A 17,288-nucleotide genomic window follows, 5' to 3' on the forward strand; every position below is an offset into this window, starting at 1 on the left:
TGATATAACTGTACATCTTACTTGAGTATATCTTGTTCTTGACTCCTTTTTCTTGAGTGTTACTTTTGGTCCCTCGACTTGAAGGGGAAGCATGAAAAAAGCATGGGCCTCGGAGGCTGACAGACCTGGGGAGACCTGGTGCTGGCTCTCTGCGGCCCCACCCTTCAGTCTTCTCATCCCTGAAATGGGGGCAATTATGTCTTTCCCTTAAAATGAATGAAGCAAAATTCTGGCCTTCAGCACCCACCTCTGTGCGCTTCATCAGGGGTGTGGCAAGACAGCTGTTTGGACCAGGAGTGTGTGAGCCCACAAGTTCCCCCCACTGTTGTGGGTCAGGCTCCTGTGCCCCCAGAAGTGACCCCACCCTAAGACCATTAACCACCCGTTATTGCTGCGTCACAGGATGGTTGTGCATATTAAATGCAACGAGATCTTAGAATTGTTAGGGGTCAAACCCAGCAACTTTGGGCTTGTCTACAGCTGGTAAGGGTGTTTTGTTGGCCTACACGGTGTTTTCCATGGTGGCCAAGATTAAAATTGGGATAATTCACACAAAATCTAGGTTTCTGTGTCCTCTTGGAAAAACCAGAAGATTCCACCATTTTCAGTTCTCATTCCCCTAGAGAGGCAGCTGCCCCTTTAATAGACAGTTCACCAGGAAGAGCTGGAATTTGGGTGTTCAGCTCTGCATATAGTATGTGGTCAATAAATAGTAGCTGTCATTTTCTTTATTTGTTATTTGTCAGTAATTTTGAGTGCACAGCATTCAAGTCAGGGACTGTGCCTTCTACTGCCTCTCTGCTTCTGCTGTGAGCAGCAGGTCGGGCACTCAGGAGACATCGTTTTGTGTAACTCTCATACAGACGGAACAATTAAAAATTAGCGTCAACACTCAGAGCCCCTACTGGGTGCCCAGTTGCTGTTCCAATCACTCCACATACATTATTATCTTATTTGATCTTCAACACAACCCTGACCAAAATTGCTAACATTGTGCTACACTTTAAGTAAAGAGACTGAGGCATGGCCCAAGATCACTAAACCAGCAAAGGAGAGTTAAGAGTTAAACCCAGGAGCCTGGCCTCAGAGTCCACCTTCTAGTCACGCTCTACACAAGGCAGGGTTTTCCCAAGTGCCGATGAAGGGCGGGGCCTCCCGCGCCCCTGACCTCCCTCCCCAACAACCCTAGGAACAGGCAGACTCTGGAACCCCCCATTCCCCACCCAGCCGGTGCACTTACGGTCAAGGCCGTTGATGTAGCGCATGGTGACTTCACAGTGGCCCCACACAGCACTCACCACCGGGTACAGCTTCTTGCCCTTGAGACCACGAAAGGCCACGCCTAGATACTGGCCATCTACAACGAAGCTCAGAGTGCCCTCGTCCATGTCCAGCACCACAAGCAGGGAGTCCGGCAGTGCGAAGGCCTCATCGGGCCCCAGGAAGGCTGGGTAGGCCACTCCGGGCCGGTTCTTGCCATCATGGTAGAGGCGACTGCGGCCCAGGTCCCAGCCCCACGACTCGGCGTCACTGCCCACCAGTGCCGTGTAGCCTACGGAGTGCAGGGGTGCCCGAGCCGTGGCCACACCCACGACTGCGTGGGTGCCCCGCTGCCGAGCAGGCCAGTGGATCTGCCAGGCGTGCAGGCCGCGGGCGTGGCCCACTTTGCCGCGGATGCCGTCAGTGCTCTGGGCCACCGGGTGCCGGTGGAAGGTGAGCCGGTCATCATCCTTGACGAAGACATTGAGCGAACGGTCCTCGGGGTTCCACGCGTGCCGCAGCTGCACAGCCAGCCCCGCCGCAGGCATGTCCAGCAGCTGGTCCAGCCGCGCCGGCCGCCCCGGCTCTGTGCCCCGTAGCTCCCGCTTCGTCGGCCTTAGCGCGGGCTCTCGAACCTCCACCGACTTGAGGCTCCCTGAGAGCTTCTGGCCCATGGCTCACTGCCAGGAGGGGGCCGCTGCTGCGGGCCACCGCTACCTCGTGGGAAGCGCCACCCCCTGCAGTTGGGAATGGGCCAGGGGCCTGGGAACCAGGCTTCCGGACGGCGTGCCTCCACAGCCTCTACGGGGCTGGGGCAGGAACCCAAGCTCCTAGAAGGAAGCAAAGGGCACAGGTTATAACAGGAGCAGCACTGACGGTCAGCTATGCCCATGCTTTGGCTGAGCACTTACTGTGCATTAACAATAACTAATTAATATAATAATATCTGGCACTTACCTAGAACTTGCCATATGCCAGATGCTGTTCTAAATTATTTGCATTTATTAGTTCATTTCATCCTTAAACCTCCCTATAAGACATACTCATTATTCTCATTTTATAGATGAGAAAACTAAGAGAGAGAAGGTAAGTAATTAACCAAAGTCCTACAGCAAATACAGGGCTGAGCCAAGATTCAAACCAAGCCCACCTGGCGTCAGAGTCCGTGTTCCGAACTAGGAGCAATCACAGGTCATTTCACTCTAGAAAAATGGACCGAAGCCAGAGAAGTGACTTGTCCAAGATCAAGGAGCCTGGAGAGGAACCCAGATGCATTTGATTCCAGAGGACGAGCCCTGGGCCAAGGCCAAGGGGTCACAGCTGCCTAAACCGTGTAGGATGTGGAACTGCTGCCTCCTTTCCTTGGCTTCCCTGGGAAGCTCTAATGCCATCTGAGGTCCAGCCAGAGTTGAGAAGGCAGATGCCGAGCAAGGATCAGGCCCCATCACCTGAGGACATGGGCGTGGACACACGACCACCATCTAAGGATGCGGTGGCATCTCCACAAGAGGTGAGCAGGAAGCAGGGGGCTGAGCGAGCTGGCGTCCAGGCTCTGGAACCAAACAGAGCTGCATCCCAAACCCTCTCTCCATCTCTTAGCAGTGTGTTCACAGGCAGGACTCTTGGTCTCAGCCTCTCCGAGACTCCAGTTTCCTCATCTGTGAAATGGAGATAAAGCGGCTCCCTCTCGGTGATGTGGGAATCTGAGACAACAATATGAAGGGCCAGCCCGAGACTCTGAGGGCAGGTTTCCCTCTCTGGCTCTATCCTCCAGACATCCCAAGTAAAACCTTTCCCTTTGGTGGGGCAAGCTCTTTCTACGGGCATAAAAAACACCTTAACAGCATTAACTCTGGAAGCTGCCTCCGAGGCAGGATCCTAATTTTTCGGGGAGGAGGACTTGGCCACTCTCACTAGGAGACCAGGGTGCTTGGATGGGCCCTGGTGTAGGCTGAGATGGAGCCCTGCAGCCTATGCAGAACAGAGGCCTGTGCCCTTCCCACCCTGGCCTCGGTGTTGCTGGGCCCAGAGCAACTTCCTGAGAGAGACCAGGAGGTAGGTGTTTTCCAGCCCCTGCTCAGCCTGGTCACGGCCACCCACCCAAACAGTGGCGCACTCCCAGCCGAACCACAGGCAGAGAGGAAGGAACCCCACTGCCACACAGCACGGGCGGGGATGCTGTGACTTTCTCTTTTTATCCACCCCCCCATTTTATTCTCAGTTTATGTTTTCTTTCATTTCTATGGTGAGACCCCAGCTTTGGCTCATGCCAACTCCACCCAGAGAGCTCTGGCTAATGTTTAACCTGGAGGAATACCAGAACACATAAAAAGGAAAATTCACAACGCAAGACAGTTCTAAGATAGCAGAATAAAGTTATGCCTTTTTACATCCCAAATCACCCAAAATAAAGGAGAAATTCTATCTTCAGCAAAACTGGAACACATTTGTAACCTGAACCACAACTTACACGGGGAGGCTGCCAAACGCTGTGAAGACCAAATGGGATGTGAGAAAGCACCTACAGAAGCACCTGTGGCTGCAGAGCTGGGGTAAAACTGGCAGATCTCTATTAGCCGGCACTTCCTGAAGGGGAAAAAAAACAATGGTTCCTAATCAGGGTATGCGGAGGAACAGGCTATGTGGTCTGGCAGTGGGAGTTGCCTGTGACATCCAGGTCACCCTGAAACATGGACATGAGCCTAAGTTAACCACCTGAGGGATGGGGTGCTGTCTCCATGGGAAGGGGAGTGGGAGGCAGAGGGCAAGGAGAGGAAAGAGGACAAGGCTAACAAAGAAAACCAAGGGCCAGCCATCTCTAGAGGGAGCAGTGTGTTGGGGAGGCAGAGCAGGGGAAGGAGCTGCATTGGGAGAAAAGAGGCTGTAGCTGCAGGTCTCTGCTGTCTGCATAGAAGCCAGAAGCAATCACTGCCACGGTCCTGTGGACTAAATCACCAGGAGCCTGGGAGCGATGCTGCTCTCCTAGAATACTTCCGTGAACCTGGTCTACATGCGTCCCCTGCCAAATGCTGACCTGGAGAGGTTCGCCTCTTTCAAAACAGCAACCAGCCCACAATGTAGTCAAAGATGCTAGAGAACAAATAAAGAAGGAAAAGAACAGAAAAAAATATATAACAAACCAACAACTCACCAGAAATCACCAGAAAAAAAGCTGTCACAAAGCAGATAAAAATATTGACCAAATTGGCAAACTAATGATCACTTATTTCAGAAGGGAGACAACTAGAGAATTTCAAATGTATTTTATGCAGTTCTGAAGGCTACCTCCAGGAGAACTAAAAATACAAATTTTCCAGTTGTCAGAGGGAACACAACAGAAAACAAACTGTAGCATGAAAGATTTTGTTTTAAAAAGCAATAGAAGCAGAAAGACAAAGACATAAAATAGGATAGGAAAACTAAGACCAAAATACCAGCCGGGCCAATGAATGGCCACAGAAATCCTCCTACAAAGAAAGGCTTCTAAGATTGAGGAGTAAGACAAAGCCCCCAGCAGTGTGCTTGCTACAAAGGCATCCCCAAAGCGAAGTGATTGGACAGATTCGAAAATAAAGGAAGGGCAAATATATACCAGGTAAATGTTACCTCGAATTAAACAGGCACTATTGCTTTCATATAATCAGGTAAAGCTGAATTCAGGGTAAATGGTTTTAAATGAGACAACACTTTATGACAATAAAGAATCTGATCCACAATCGAAGGTCTGACACACCAAACAACAGCACCCGCATTCAGAGCACAAGTTACTACGAGACGCACAAGGAGGGACGGGGAGATTCCCAGTAGAGGCGGGTGCTTTTGATTCACCTCTTTTAGTTCATGCCAGATCCAGGGAGCGACTTAGGCAAAGAGAGGAAAACCAAAATTGCATAATTAAAAGATCATTTTAACTGACATATATTTCAAAACACTGACCGTATATAAGGCCACAGATAAAACCTCAGCAAAAAAGCTGAAATAATACAGTAACTGATAACATGGAATTCTAATCACAAAACCCTACCACTTGAACCTTTTTAAAAACTTTCTTTTGCTTACCCTATTCTATGTACATCCGAGTGACAAGTGATTGGCTTACCGGGCACAGTGGGAAATTCCCCTCAGGAGCCAGCAGTGGTCTCCGGCCCAACAGAAGCTGGCCCACCTGCTGGGGCCCCCTCTGCTCCTACCCACGTGCACACCTGGGCGCAGCTGTCAGGTGCTGCAGCCGGCCGCCCCTGTGCTACTGCGGTGCTTCCCTCCTAGGGCTTTATGAAAACCTTCACTTATTTTCCTTCACATGACAGGTCTCTGTCCTGTCTGTCACGGAGCAGTTTTTCCAATTCAAATGTGACTATGGTATGAACATTGAAATGACTGAAAATAAATAAAAAACAAACTCTCTTTTAAACAATACAGATTTAAAAAAAATTTATACAAAAAGTGAATAATACCCAGAAAATAAGAATAAGAAATATTCCGTATATTAGAATCTGTGGGATCCCACTAAAATAGTACTCAAAGGAAATCATAACTGTTTTACTTACACTAATACACCAGAAAGAATGAAAATATGTAAATTAAGTGTAATAAATTAGAAAAACAATAGAACTAATCAAAAAAATCTGAGCACTGGTGTTTTGGGGAAAAATACCACAAAAAACAAACCAAGAAAACATATAAACCATCTAACCCAATCATTTAGTCTATATCATATTATCATATTGTTATTATTATATTATTATCATATTAATCAATCACATTGATAGTGTATTCTCTCAATACGATACAAAGAAATAACACATGCCTGCTATGGTCCTCCCCCTCCAAGCTCCTGAGTCCAATCAGGAGAGACACACAAAACGAGTTCCATCACAACACCTCGATAGTGTTCCTCGAAACTGCCATGGCCATTAAAGACCAGTCTGAGAAAACTGTCACAGCCAAGAGGAGCCTGAGGAGACACAACTACCAAATGTAATGTGGTGTCTTAGATAAGGGCCGGGAACACGAGAAGGACATTAGGTAAAAACTAAGGAAATCTGAATGAAGTGTGGTCTTTAGTTAATAACAACAATCAATATTGGTTCATTGGTTTTGATAAATGTACCATAGTCGGGGAAACTGGGTGTAAATATATGGAACTCTCTGTACTTTCTGCTTAGTTTTTCTATAAATCAAAAACTACTCTAAAAAAATAGTCTATTAATTTAAAACATTAATTTCTCAATTTTAGATAATACAAAACATGTACAAAAACTAAAAATCATCTTCTATCCTATTAACCAGATATAAACATTGTTAGCATTTGGATGTACTTCATTTTATTCCCTTTTTTTGTCTATAAAATATTAGTGAATTTTCTTTTTTAAAGAAAAAGAAATTGGCATCATGGGCCTTTATTCAGGTTATCTCATCTAAAATTTAATAACTAACATTTTTATATATTACTAAATATACTTAATGTATGACTTTATGACTAAAAGGCATTACAATACATAAACCATTTAATCTGATCATTTAGAAGAGAGGGGCAGATAAATATGTTAAATATGAGATGAAAGTGAAAAATAACCAAATGGCATAGCAAAAACACTCATAAAAGTTGTTAGGCTTGTTTTAAGAGGAGGAGAGAGGTGTAACACAAATCATAAATGTGACACACCACTCCCGCAAATGAGTAAGACCAACCCGAATACAAAATGGGAAAGAATACAACCAATAGCTCACACAAAAAACCAAACAGCTTCTCTGAAAAGATGATCTGTCTACCAAACGCATACTATAGGGCTGGCCTAAAAGTCTGTTACATTTTTTCTTTATAATAAAAGACACATTTTTAATTTTCACCCATAACTTTTATTGATTTGGATATTTTGAGTATGCCAGCTAATCTCCTGCTATTGGCCTCTAGTGGGTAGAGGCCAGGGGTGTTTCTCAACATCTTCCAATGCACAAGACAGCCCCACAGCAAAGAACTGTTTGGCCAAAATGTCAACAGTACAAGAAACTTTTGATTATGTTCAATTAGTCATAGCACCTTCTCCATACACTACACAAATCTTTTTCTGCATTTCAACTGCATTTTTAGCTTTCTTGAAATAATAAATCATAATATACCAAAAATGTTGTGTATCTTCTTCCATCTTCAATATTAAAATGGTTGCATAAAAATTCACCAATTTTGACAAGTTATTTTTTAAGTGCACGCTGATATGACAGCTGTCACAACACAGTCTAACAAAATTGTTTCAAATGAAGTTATAGACAACTAAGCACTACTAGAGCCATGGTATAGAAAAAAAAACATAATGGACTTTTTGCCAACCCAATAAAAGAGAAACTAGTTAGAACTACAGTGAAGTGCCATCTTGGCCTATCAGATTAGCGAAGATCAGAAATTTGGATAACATCTTCTAGGAGAAGCAGATAGGTCCCTATATAGCTAATTGGAAGGTTAAACCGTGAAACCTCAGCAAATGGCAAATTAGCATCATCTCTCAGAATTACAAATGCACATACCTTTGACCTAGCAAGCCTACTTCTGGTATTTACTAAGATATGCTCTCAAATGGGCAAAACTACATATATATGTAATATATATGTATCGTATAATATATAATATGTAATACATGTATATATAAATTATCATATGTGTTCTATATGCACATATAAATATATAGCATGTTTGTAGTAGCAAAATATTGGAAAAAAACCCAAATAAAGACAGGATAATTTTTTTGCAAGAAGTTCTGCTTTTATTGCATTAAAGACTGCAAATGGTGAGACTAGAAATTATGATAAATCCATATGATAGAAAACTATGCAGCTGGAGAAAAGAATGTACTGATATGGAAGATCCAACAGATCCATGAGGCCAAACAAGCAAGGTGCCGGGTCCAGGATGCTCACACTACTGTGGAGGGAGGGGGCGGGGAGAAGAAAGAGGGAGCAGAGAAGAAAGGGAAGAGGAGGTGGGGAATTTAACCCAAAGGGCTTCATCCAGCCCTTGAGCCTTAACCAGGTTATGAGAAATAAGCAAGAAAACATGCGAGAGGCACAGGGAGTGTAGTGGGGATTAGATCAGAAGAGCCAACACGCTCACCCAGAGTCCTCTGTGGAAGTTTGCACAGACTGCCCCAGGGCATCTGACTGGGGCGGGGCGGGCGGGGCGTTGGAATCTGCCACTTTGGTAATTCACTTAAATGCTTCTTTGCTGTCATTCTAATGGCCAGGAAACTAGGCTCCAAGAGAAAGCATGCTGACCAAAGTCACCTAGCTGAAAGCCAGCAGGGCTGATCCCACCTCAGTAGCCTGAACCCAAAGTCCCCACTGCCTCCACTCCCCTTGTGCTTTCTCCATCACTAACCTTAAATTATGCACTCACTCTGTGCCAGGCTGCATGATATCTGCTTCACAGGAACTAGGAGGTCTGTGCCCCTTTATTCAAAAGGAGAAAGAGGCTCCCAATGAGAGGTTTCCAGTCATCAGAAGGACGGGGAAGGACCCCAGGGCCACACTGGGACAAGCCTGTGCTTTACCATCTCCCTCCAGGCTTTTTAGAACAGAACCTTTTCACGACGCCCACCCAGAACATTTCTAAGGGAAATGTCCACAACCATGCCACCTTTGTTGTTGTTGTTGGAGAGGCAACGTCAACAATACAGCCACAGCTGTGTTTGAAGGCCACAGCCAAATGGCAGCTTCAGAGGAGACCCGTGCTGGGTCATTGAGGGCAAGGTGCTCTCCCTCCTGGCTGCAGTCTCAGGGCCTCAGTCCCTGCCACCATCGGCAGCAGAAGAGAATCCTAAGGGCTGCCCACACTGGGGACGTGGCAAGGTGGACATGTAACAAGCAGCCCCTTTGCTGTTCCCCCCCACCCCCCAAGACAGAGCCCAGAACGGAGTGTTCATGAATGGCCATGAACTAAGGAACGCTAGTGACATCACAATATAAGGAAGGGCAGGGTTTGAATTCCTGCCTGTCCATTGGACCCTGAGCAAGGATTCGACCTCTCTGAGACTCATCTGAACAGTGCTGCTAATCCTGTGCTAACCTCACCTGCCTTTGCAAGGACCAGGGTAGACATCTGTGAAGTCTGGGATGGTACAGGGCACCCAAGAGGCACCCGGGGAGTGCTGAGTGCTGCTTTAAAACTGTGTATGTCCTCCAACATTGCCATTTGTCCATCTGAATGCACCCTAAAGAAACAACCATGGGGTGCACTAGGATTCAGCTACACAAGAACCGTCAAGGGCAACAGGATCAGAGTTGAGAAACAAAATGACTGGCTGAAGAAAGGGTCAAGGCTGGAGTTGGAAGATAGGAATCTACAAATGCAGAGTCCCAACTCCTAAATTGGGGTCACAGGTCAGTCTTCATGTCTTTCTCTAGGTGTATGGGGCCCTCTGTCCATCCTTCCTCCCCTCCCCACTCCTGCCTGACAGCTCCACCTTTTCCAGGAAGCCTGCCCAGTTCTATTGGGTCTCTAGCTGCCTGCCCCACACCTCTGTCTAACCAGAGCTAGCCAGGACTTTCTGTTTCTGCTTATCTGCATTTTTCTACCCTGAAGGGTATGCCTCTGAGGACCTGGTTTTTTTTACCTGGTTTCCTTGCTCCCTTCACTCACAGTTCTGTGCCTTGCCTTTAAAGGCACAGCGCTTTATGGGTGTGGAGAGAGATGCTGGGCTTTAGGGAAGTCTCATTTTCTGCTCTCTTTAGTGGATGCAGCAGGAAAAGGGCCAGGCCTGGAGTCTGGAGGTGGCGACCCAGGGCCCAGTTCTGCCATGGACACGGTCACAGCCTCTGAGCAGCTGACTCTTCGCTGTGCCTGGGCTGCCCCTTTGTTAGATGCTGCTGTGCACCCTTCCTGCCTCCAGTCCTCACTGGTTTGTTCAACAAACACTTAGTGTATACCTACCATGTGCCAGGCTCTGTGCTGCTGACAGCTAGGGACACAGGAGTGGCAGAGTCAGTCAGGCTCAATCTCTAACAAATCTCTCTCCGGCCAAACCAAGTAGACGCTTGTCACATTTCTCTTTCTTTCCCCGCCACAGCACATGGCACAGGGCCAGGCACACAGCAGATACAAGAGTTAACCTCCTGATAGGAAGAACATTATCTCAGAGCCCAGCCAGCTAGCTCAGGGCATACTGAGCAATGCCTAAGGGAGCCTCCATCACATCCCCCCTCAAACCAAACTCAAAGGCTTAGGTCACACTTGGACTTCAATGATGGCAGAGCAAGAAAACAAAAACTCAGATTGCCAATTGCCCTTCTCAGGACCCTGGCAAGTGTTGCAATTCAACAGGGAAATGAGCAGTCACGAAGTGTTGATGTACCGGTTAAGGAGCTTCGGTGGTTTGCAAAATGTGACACTCAGTCTTCAGAGGCCCAGGACTGAAAATTCTGTTCTCAGAGGCCTGTCTGCTGGGCTCGCCCAGGCAGGGGGGTTGCCAGGCGACGTGGCTGCAGCAGGAACTGGTAAAGATGGGGTGAAATGCCCTCCCCTCAGTGCGGTCTTGGTCTTTGGCTTCGACTTGCTGGGGTCATGGGTGGGTGTGGATTTCATTCTTTTAAGCAACAGAATGTTGTCTCTCTGGGATCAGAGGCTGCAGCGAAGCCTAAGACCCTATCACTTCCCTCTAGGGAGAGCTGGTACCACAGGGGTCAGACCCAGTTACGGGTCTGAATAATGACAAGGACTGTAAAAAGCAGTCCAGTTTGAAGGCACTTGAATTCCTTTAATAGACTGCATACTGCTTTCAAATACCTACTACAGCACTTGTCAAATGCGAAGCCAGTCTAATTGTGCTCCTGGCCTAAACTCCTCCACAGCCTCTCCGCAGCTTTCAGGATCAAGTGCAGACTCCTAACCTTAAACGCTCTCAGAACGCTCCCTGAAGCTTCCCGGCCCATCTTCCTCCACGCATCCCTTCACCATCTGTCCACTGACCTGCCTGAACTTCCCTGCAGGTCCCCACATCCTCGTGCTAGCAGGCTGCTGCCACGGTCCCTTCTCTCTCCCTGCAAACCCCACAAGCACACACCTGGGTAATTCATTCGCCTGGAGTATCAACGCCTCTGGGGACTCCCCACCCCTTCCTCTGTTCTCAGAGCCCCTGTACCTGTTCCCACCACAGACATCACGAGGGGCCATGACATCTTCTTAGCTCTCTCCCTCCCACCACCTGGGGGATAAGAGCAAGACTGGGTCTCCTCACTGGAGTCCCCAGGACCCTGCAAGGCTCTGGTTCAGAGGAAGCAGTGGGTGAATGACTACCCACTGTACAAGCATGAACAAACAAATAGGAGCAAGCTGCTGCCTTAGAAAGCACTCCATCGGGAGCTGGGTCCTCATCCCTCACTTTTCATCCCTGTACATTTATTTGTACAGAGACAATGAGACCTACGTGGACTGGTTCAACTGGGATATTTAAAGATTTCCTTAGTATGAATATTAAGTAGAGGGCTTATTTTTTTTTTTTAAAAATGCTCATTCAGAATGCACCTGCCAATGATGAATTAACTAAAGAACCCCCCGGGTTTTATTCAAAGGTGTCCATTAGCTTTTCCCCTTTCTACACAGGCACAGCGCTCCCACTGCAACCGGCCGGCAAACCCTTTCTTCCCAAGAGAGCTTACAAAGAGAGCCATCTGTGCAGTTCTAGGTGAAGCCGCTGCCCGCCTATCTTTCTGGAGCGTGAATCACTGAGGCTTCCCCAGCCCCTCCTCCTTGCGGGGTTTCCATGGGAATCCTCCCACGCCTGACTGAGCCAGAAGCCCCCAAGGCGGACGCTCAGGCTGTCAGCCAACAAGAGCAGGGGATGGGATGAAGGAGGTTTGCTGGCCAGCATGCTCTGCAAGGTCATTTGAAAGAGACACACCTTCCTGGCAGGCCTGGTCATCGCTGCAGCGGCCCCTGTGCCCAGAGGGCTGTCCCAGGCACATGTACAGGACAGCTGGCCTCTGTGAGGCCCAGCATAGCTCGAGCTGGAGCAAAGCTGGAGGTAAGGGGATGGCGGGGGGTCTGGGGGTGATGCATAATGGGATTCTCTTGGGAAGACCCTATGAAGAAAACAAATTTCTCTCCCAAGATGAACTTTGTCCAGTTGGTATAACTGGTTGTCTGAAAACCTGGGATGCCTGAAAGAAAAGTGACCCTGTTCAGCCTCAGACTTGATCTAGGATATCACAATGGGAACCCACTGGGATTTCTGAAGGTTCCTCAGTTACGCCTGCAGGGTCTCTGGGATCAGTTCTGAGACTCGAGGAGGAAACTAGAGAGGAAGAGAAGATGGTGAGGAAGTGGGGAGACAGGGACACCCAGAGGGAGGCAGCGCCAGGTGGAAGGGAACCATTAGGCCCCAGGAATCTGCGTGACTTGCGTATCTCACAGTGTGTGGCTGACAGGTAAGAAGTCTTTGTGGCCCAGCTAATTGGATTAAGCCTCACTTTTTCCTGGAGAAAGCAGAGCCAGGCGCGTGGTTTTGGAGCAGCTCTCTTCCTTGGACATACCAGCACATGGAAACGTAGGGCTCACAGCAGCTTCCTGCTGCCTTCTGGCTGCAGGGTCCACCTTGCCTGTCCCAGAAATGGGATGACTTTTAGGTCACACCTTAGTCTCTGCTCAGAGCTCTCTCTTTCCATGTGTCTTCTGTTAACACTGGCAATTCCAGCCCTTGCAGATTCTCCCAAACTGGGCCTCTAGCCCTGCCTTCTCTCCTCAGCACCAAACCACCTACTTGAAGCCTCCGGCCACCCCAGACTAAGGCTCCTTCAAATGACCTTGTAAAGCCAGCTGGCTTCCTTCTGCCACAAGCCTCCCCCTGTAGGCACACCTGTCCTCTCCTGATGTCAGACACGGAGGCACCCACTGGCACCTCGGAATCCACAGGGCCGACCCTCAGCCTCTTCCCTCTGCGGCATGCTGGGTTCTTCTCTGCACACCCATTTCTGCCACGGGTCCCCCATCTCTGTCTCCCTCACTCAATATCTTCAACTTCCCTTGCCTGGATGACCACAATGGTCTCCTTACAAGGCTCTGGGATCCCAATCTACCCCCACCCAAGCCACCTTCCCCACCACCAAGGGGTAAATCCAACCAACATGCCCACCAGTCTACTCTTTCAACTCTCCAGGTGGCTTCTCCAGGGAGAAGTTGCACACCTTAGCTTAGCACAGGTGAGTCCTGAAAACCTGCTCTGCCTTATTTCTCCCGTGCCCAACCTCCCAGCATGGCCCCCTGCAGACCAGTCACACCAGACTTCCAGGGCACCACATACCCTGGTATCCTGGGGCCCTCCCACCTCCCCTTGCCTGGCCGACACTCGCTGACCCCTGTCCCAGACCCAAGCGGGCCAGGCAGCCTCCACAGCAGCCCTCCACCCCCCTGCATCCATCTTTGAAATAAAACAGAAACACAAACTGGAGAGATATTTGAGTGGAATGACGGGCAAGTTGAATTTTGTTAGTTGTTTGCCAAAGGTAGCTTAAATGTCATTTATCACCACTTTTTAAGGAAGTTTAAAAAAGGAACCAATCTGAGGGCTATGCCCTTGTGTAAAGCATGTTTATACCCTGCCACTGACACTTCGTCTGTCCAAGAACTCCATTAATCAGCAGGACTTAAACAAACGAAGGGTTTGGGGGAGGAAGAGGGATTCCTCATCAGCCTGAGTGAAAGCTGAAGGATTTGGTTGGAGGGCAGAGGCGCCAAGGTGCCAAAATCTAGTGCCCTGATCTCCTCTTCCGAGGGTGCAGGGTGCAGTGACCAGCAGGGAAGAGGGTGGGCAGATGCCCCATTCTCCTCTTAACAGTGTTTATTCCAGGTTCACGCATATCATTTCAAGTCTTCCTGATTTAGGCTCATCAGATTGAGGGGTGGGGGCAAAGATTCCTAGACAGGGGAGAATTCCTTCCTTATCAACCCCTCCCAGCCTCCCCTGGGAGGGGGAAGGGGAAAAAACGAGGAAAATGAGGTGGGAGAGATCAGAGTACTTGCCCAAGGTCACACCACAGGCGGATGGTGGAGGCAGAATTTGAACTCAAGCCTGACTCCAGAGCTGAGAGCCCTCCGTCTCCTAGTGAAGGCGGCACAGAAGCGCCCTCCTCTTCCAGTCTGCAGCAGCCCTTGACCCGTGCTCGGACGGTCCGGAGGTGGGAGCAGCCACCCCCCTCCCCGCCGCCCCACGCCGCCCCGGCTTCTCTCACTAGGAACAGGTTCTGGGCCCTGCGTTCCCTTCTGGCTTGGAGCCCGTGGAGTGTTCTGTGCTACCCGGACTGACGGGTTTGCCGCGCTCCAGTCTCTGGCCTCCCTCCTTCCCAGACTCCCACCCCCAACCCCTTACCCTTGACTCCGGGAGCCCACGACCCCCCCCCTTCCTGAGCATAGCCAAGTTTGTCTTCAAGCAAGGCCAGGAACTATCCCAATCACCCCAGCGTGAATAAAAAAAAGGGGGAGGGGGGAGGATGACAGCTTCCACTTCACCAGCGCCTACTGCGTGCGCACTGGCGCTTAACTTCCACCTCTCGGAATCCCCCAACCCCGATGAACAGGCCCCCACAACTTATGGTCCCCATTACATAGATGAAGGAGATGCTGCAGCTCCAGAAAGTTGGACGGCGCGCTTGGGCTCACACCGCTGATGATAATGCGTTAACATTTGATTGAGTGCTCCTACGTGCCAGGCACAGGTCTACACACGCTACAAGCGTACATCCTGCCAATGCCCCTAAAAGCTGGTACCAATATCCCCTCTTACACTGAGGAAATCGAGGTTTGGCGACTTGCCCAAGGTCACCACCCACCCAGGGAACGAGGGATCTTGGATCCAAACTAAGGCAGGGTGACGGCGGCCGGGGATGGGGGAGGGGTCGAGGAGAGCAATTTTTTGTGTGTCGTCTTCACTACTAAGAGAAGTAGCAGACTTCGAACCTAAGGTTCCATGGGCGGGACCCAAACGTCCCCAAAGCTGTGCGCAAACAACCCAGCTCCAACTGCTACAGCCGGCAGAGAGGAATGCCCAGGGACCCGCACGGGACCCAAGCCACGAGCGCCAGCCAGCTGTGGCGAGTGCCGGCTCGCACGATGTCCACACAACCAGATCTCGGTTCCGGGCTCCCACGCGCCTCAGGGCGCCCCTCACCAGAAGCTAGAGAATACTCACCATAAAAGAAAGGGCGAGCGCCTGCCCAGGAGGAATCGCCGGCACTGGCAGGTCCTGGACTCTCGGGAGAGGCGTCTGCCGCCTCCGCCCACTCAGGGGCGCCCGATCTACCCTGAAGATGCAGGCTCGCTGCCTGGGGCCAGGGGGTTCGTCCTCACTGCTCGTGCCCAGCAGCAGCGCCCCCTCTGCCCCCGAAGGGTGGCCTGGAGTTGGAGCGTTCTTGGGGAAGTTGGCGCTCGGGAGCAGGGGGAAGGTGCGAGAGGTCGGGTAGGAGTGGGGAGGCGCCCTCCTGCTCGGATCCCTGGGACTTGCAGAGGCTCTTGCTGTACCCGCTTCGAGGCTCCGCTCTGGACACCGAGGGCAGCTAGTCCAGAGCTCCGGGCTCACGGGCCGCGCCTCGGCCGCCGACCCCTGGCACGCCCTGCGTCTTCCCCCGCGCCATTAGCGCAGGCAGTGGTGGCTGGAGCTGGGGCCCGGGCCTGGGCTACAGTGCGCTCATCGCCCTCCCCAGGGGTTGGGCGCCTTTGTGCACCGGGAGTGCCGGCCGCCTCGGCCAGCACTGGATGCTGCAGCGGCTACCACCTCCCCCTCCTTCGCTGCCGCCCGCTCCCCGCCTTCCCGGGCTGCCCGGAGGCTGCAGCTGAAAGCCGATCCGGCTGAGCTCATCCCTGAAGGCCACTAATCCAATAGCCGCTGAAGGCGCGGCCTCGGGGAACGCCCCTTCCCCCACCATCCCGCGCCCCGGCCCGGCCCGTCCCAGCAGCTCCGGCCGCTGCTGGCGCCGCCACCTTCCCGAGGCCACCAGCTGGCGAGAGGGGGAAGTGGAGCCCGCGCCTGCTCCCCTGTGCTGAGTCGGTGGCGCGGTCGCCATTCACCCTCCCGCTCGCCTGCTCGCTCCCTCACTCACGCGCTCATTCATGAGCGTGGGTCCTCCCCCATTCATTCAAGTGCGCCTGGAACACCAGAGTGGGTATCCCTGAGGGGGGAGGAGACACCCACAGTCATTCCGGAGCTTTGGTGTCTTTACCCAAAGCACGTGCGAAATAGTGTGGGGGGGGGGAGGGTGGAGAGGATGGTTTAATATCCTCTTACTTAGACACACATCCACACTTTATTTTTAAAGATGAAGCTCCAACTAATCTCTTGAAGTCCAATTTCATACCGCACTTGCTTGACTGGGCCTTCTGGCCCACCCCAAGTGAAGGGTAACGGTATCTTCCCTGCCAGTTACCTGCGCCCCTTGGTGAGCCGCAGCTTTTGGAGTTAAGCCGAGAGATAAAGAAGAAGGCGTGGCCCCAGTGGAGGTCAAAAGGGTGCTTCTAGCGTCTGTGCTTTCTTGGGGAAATTGAAAGTTCCTATTCTGGAGGCCCTTGCCTGTGCTTCCAGACTTGACTTCAGTTCCATTCCACAGTCAGTTGGTCCGATTCTCCCGCCCTACCTCTATCACCGCCAGCCCTCTCTGGGCCAAGCACCAAAAAGCCTAGATACAGAGCTCCCATTTCATCCGGGACACAGACAAGTAAAGACAATCCAACTCGGTGAGGGAAATACTTTGATGGAGGCTGTGGGGCTCCTTTCCCAGACTGGGAAGAGCCATCTGGGAATGCTTCCTAGTGGAGGTGGTTACAGAAATCAGCCCCTGAGACAAGGGGACAGGATGGTCACTTGGGTCACCTACCACAGCACAGAGCCTGTGGTATGACTGGACCAGAGGTGGTGAGATGAAGCTGGAGGGATAGACAGTGGCTAGAGGCTTGGCGGCCACCCCAAGAGTTTAGCTTTTTTCCCCGAGATCATTTGGGGAAGCCTTTAACCAGGATAGTGGCATTGTCAGATTTACATTCTAGAAAGATCTCTCCA

General features: G+C 50.6%; 1 protein-coding gene across 2 annotated transcripts in view; it reads right to left on the reverse strand.

The window, feature by feature from the left end:
* SPSB4 (splA/ryanodine receptor domain and SOCS box containing 4) overlaps positions 1 to 16,042 on the reverse strand; it is a 70,134-nt gene extending 54,092 nt beyond the window's left edge. Inside the window, exons 1-3 of one of the 2 annotated variants that reach the window (XM_053669380.1) lie at positions 15,429 to 16,042; positions 3,731 to 3,846; positions 1,241 to 2,090 (exon numbers count right to left, since the gene is read on the reverse strand). In XM_053669380.1, coding sequence (XP_053525355.1) covers positions 1,241 to 1,934 — 694 coding nt within the window. In that variant the 5' untranslated portion in view covers positions 1,935 to 2,090; positions 3,731 to 3,846; positions 15,429 to 16,042. The remainder of the gene's footprint in view (positions 1 to 1,240; positions 2,091 to 3,730; positions 3,847 to 15,428) is intronic. The other variant, XM_037139273.2, reaches the window with a different exon arrangement.
* Between the last annotated feature and the right edge of the window lie 1,246 nt (positions 16,043 to 17,288).

The sequence above is a fragment of the Artibeus jamaicensis genome, unplaced genomic scaffold (genome assembly GCF_021234435.1).
Source record: "Artibeus jamaicensis isolate MK-2021 breed Jamaican fruit bat unplaced genomic scaffold, CSHL_Jam_final contig_519, whole genome shotgun sequence".
In the NCBI taxonomy this organism is placed as follows: Eukaryota; Metazoa; Chordata; class Mammalia; order Chiroptera; family Phyllostomidae; genus Artibeus; species Artibeus jamaicensis.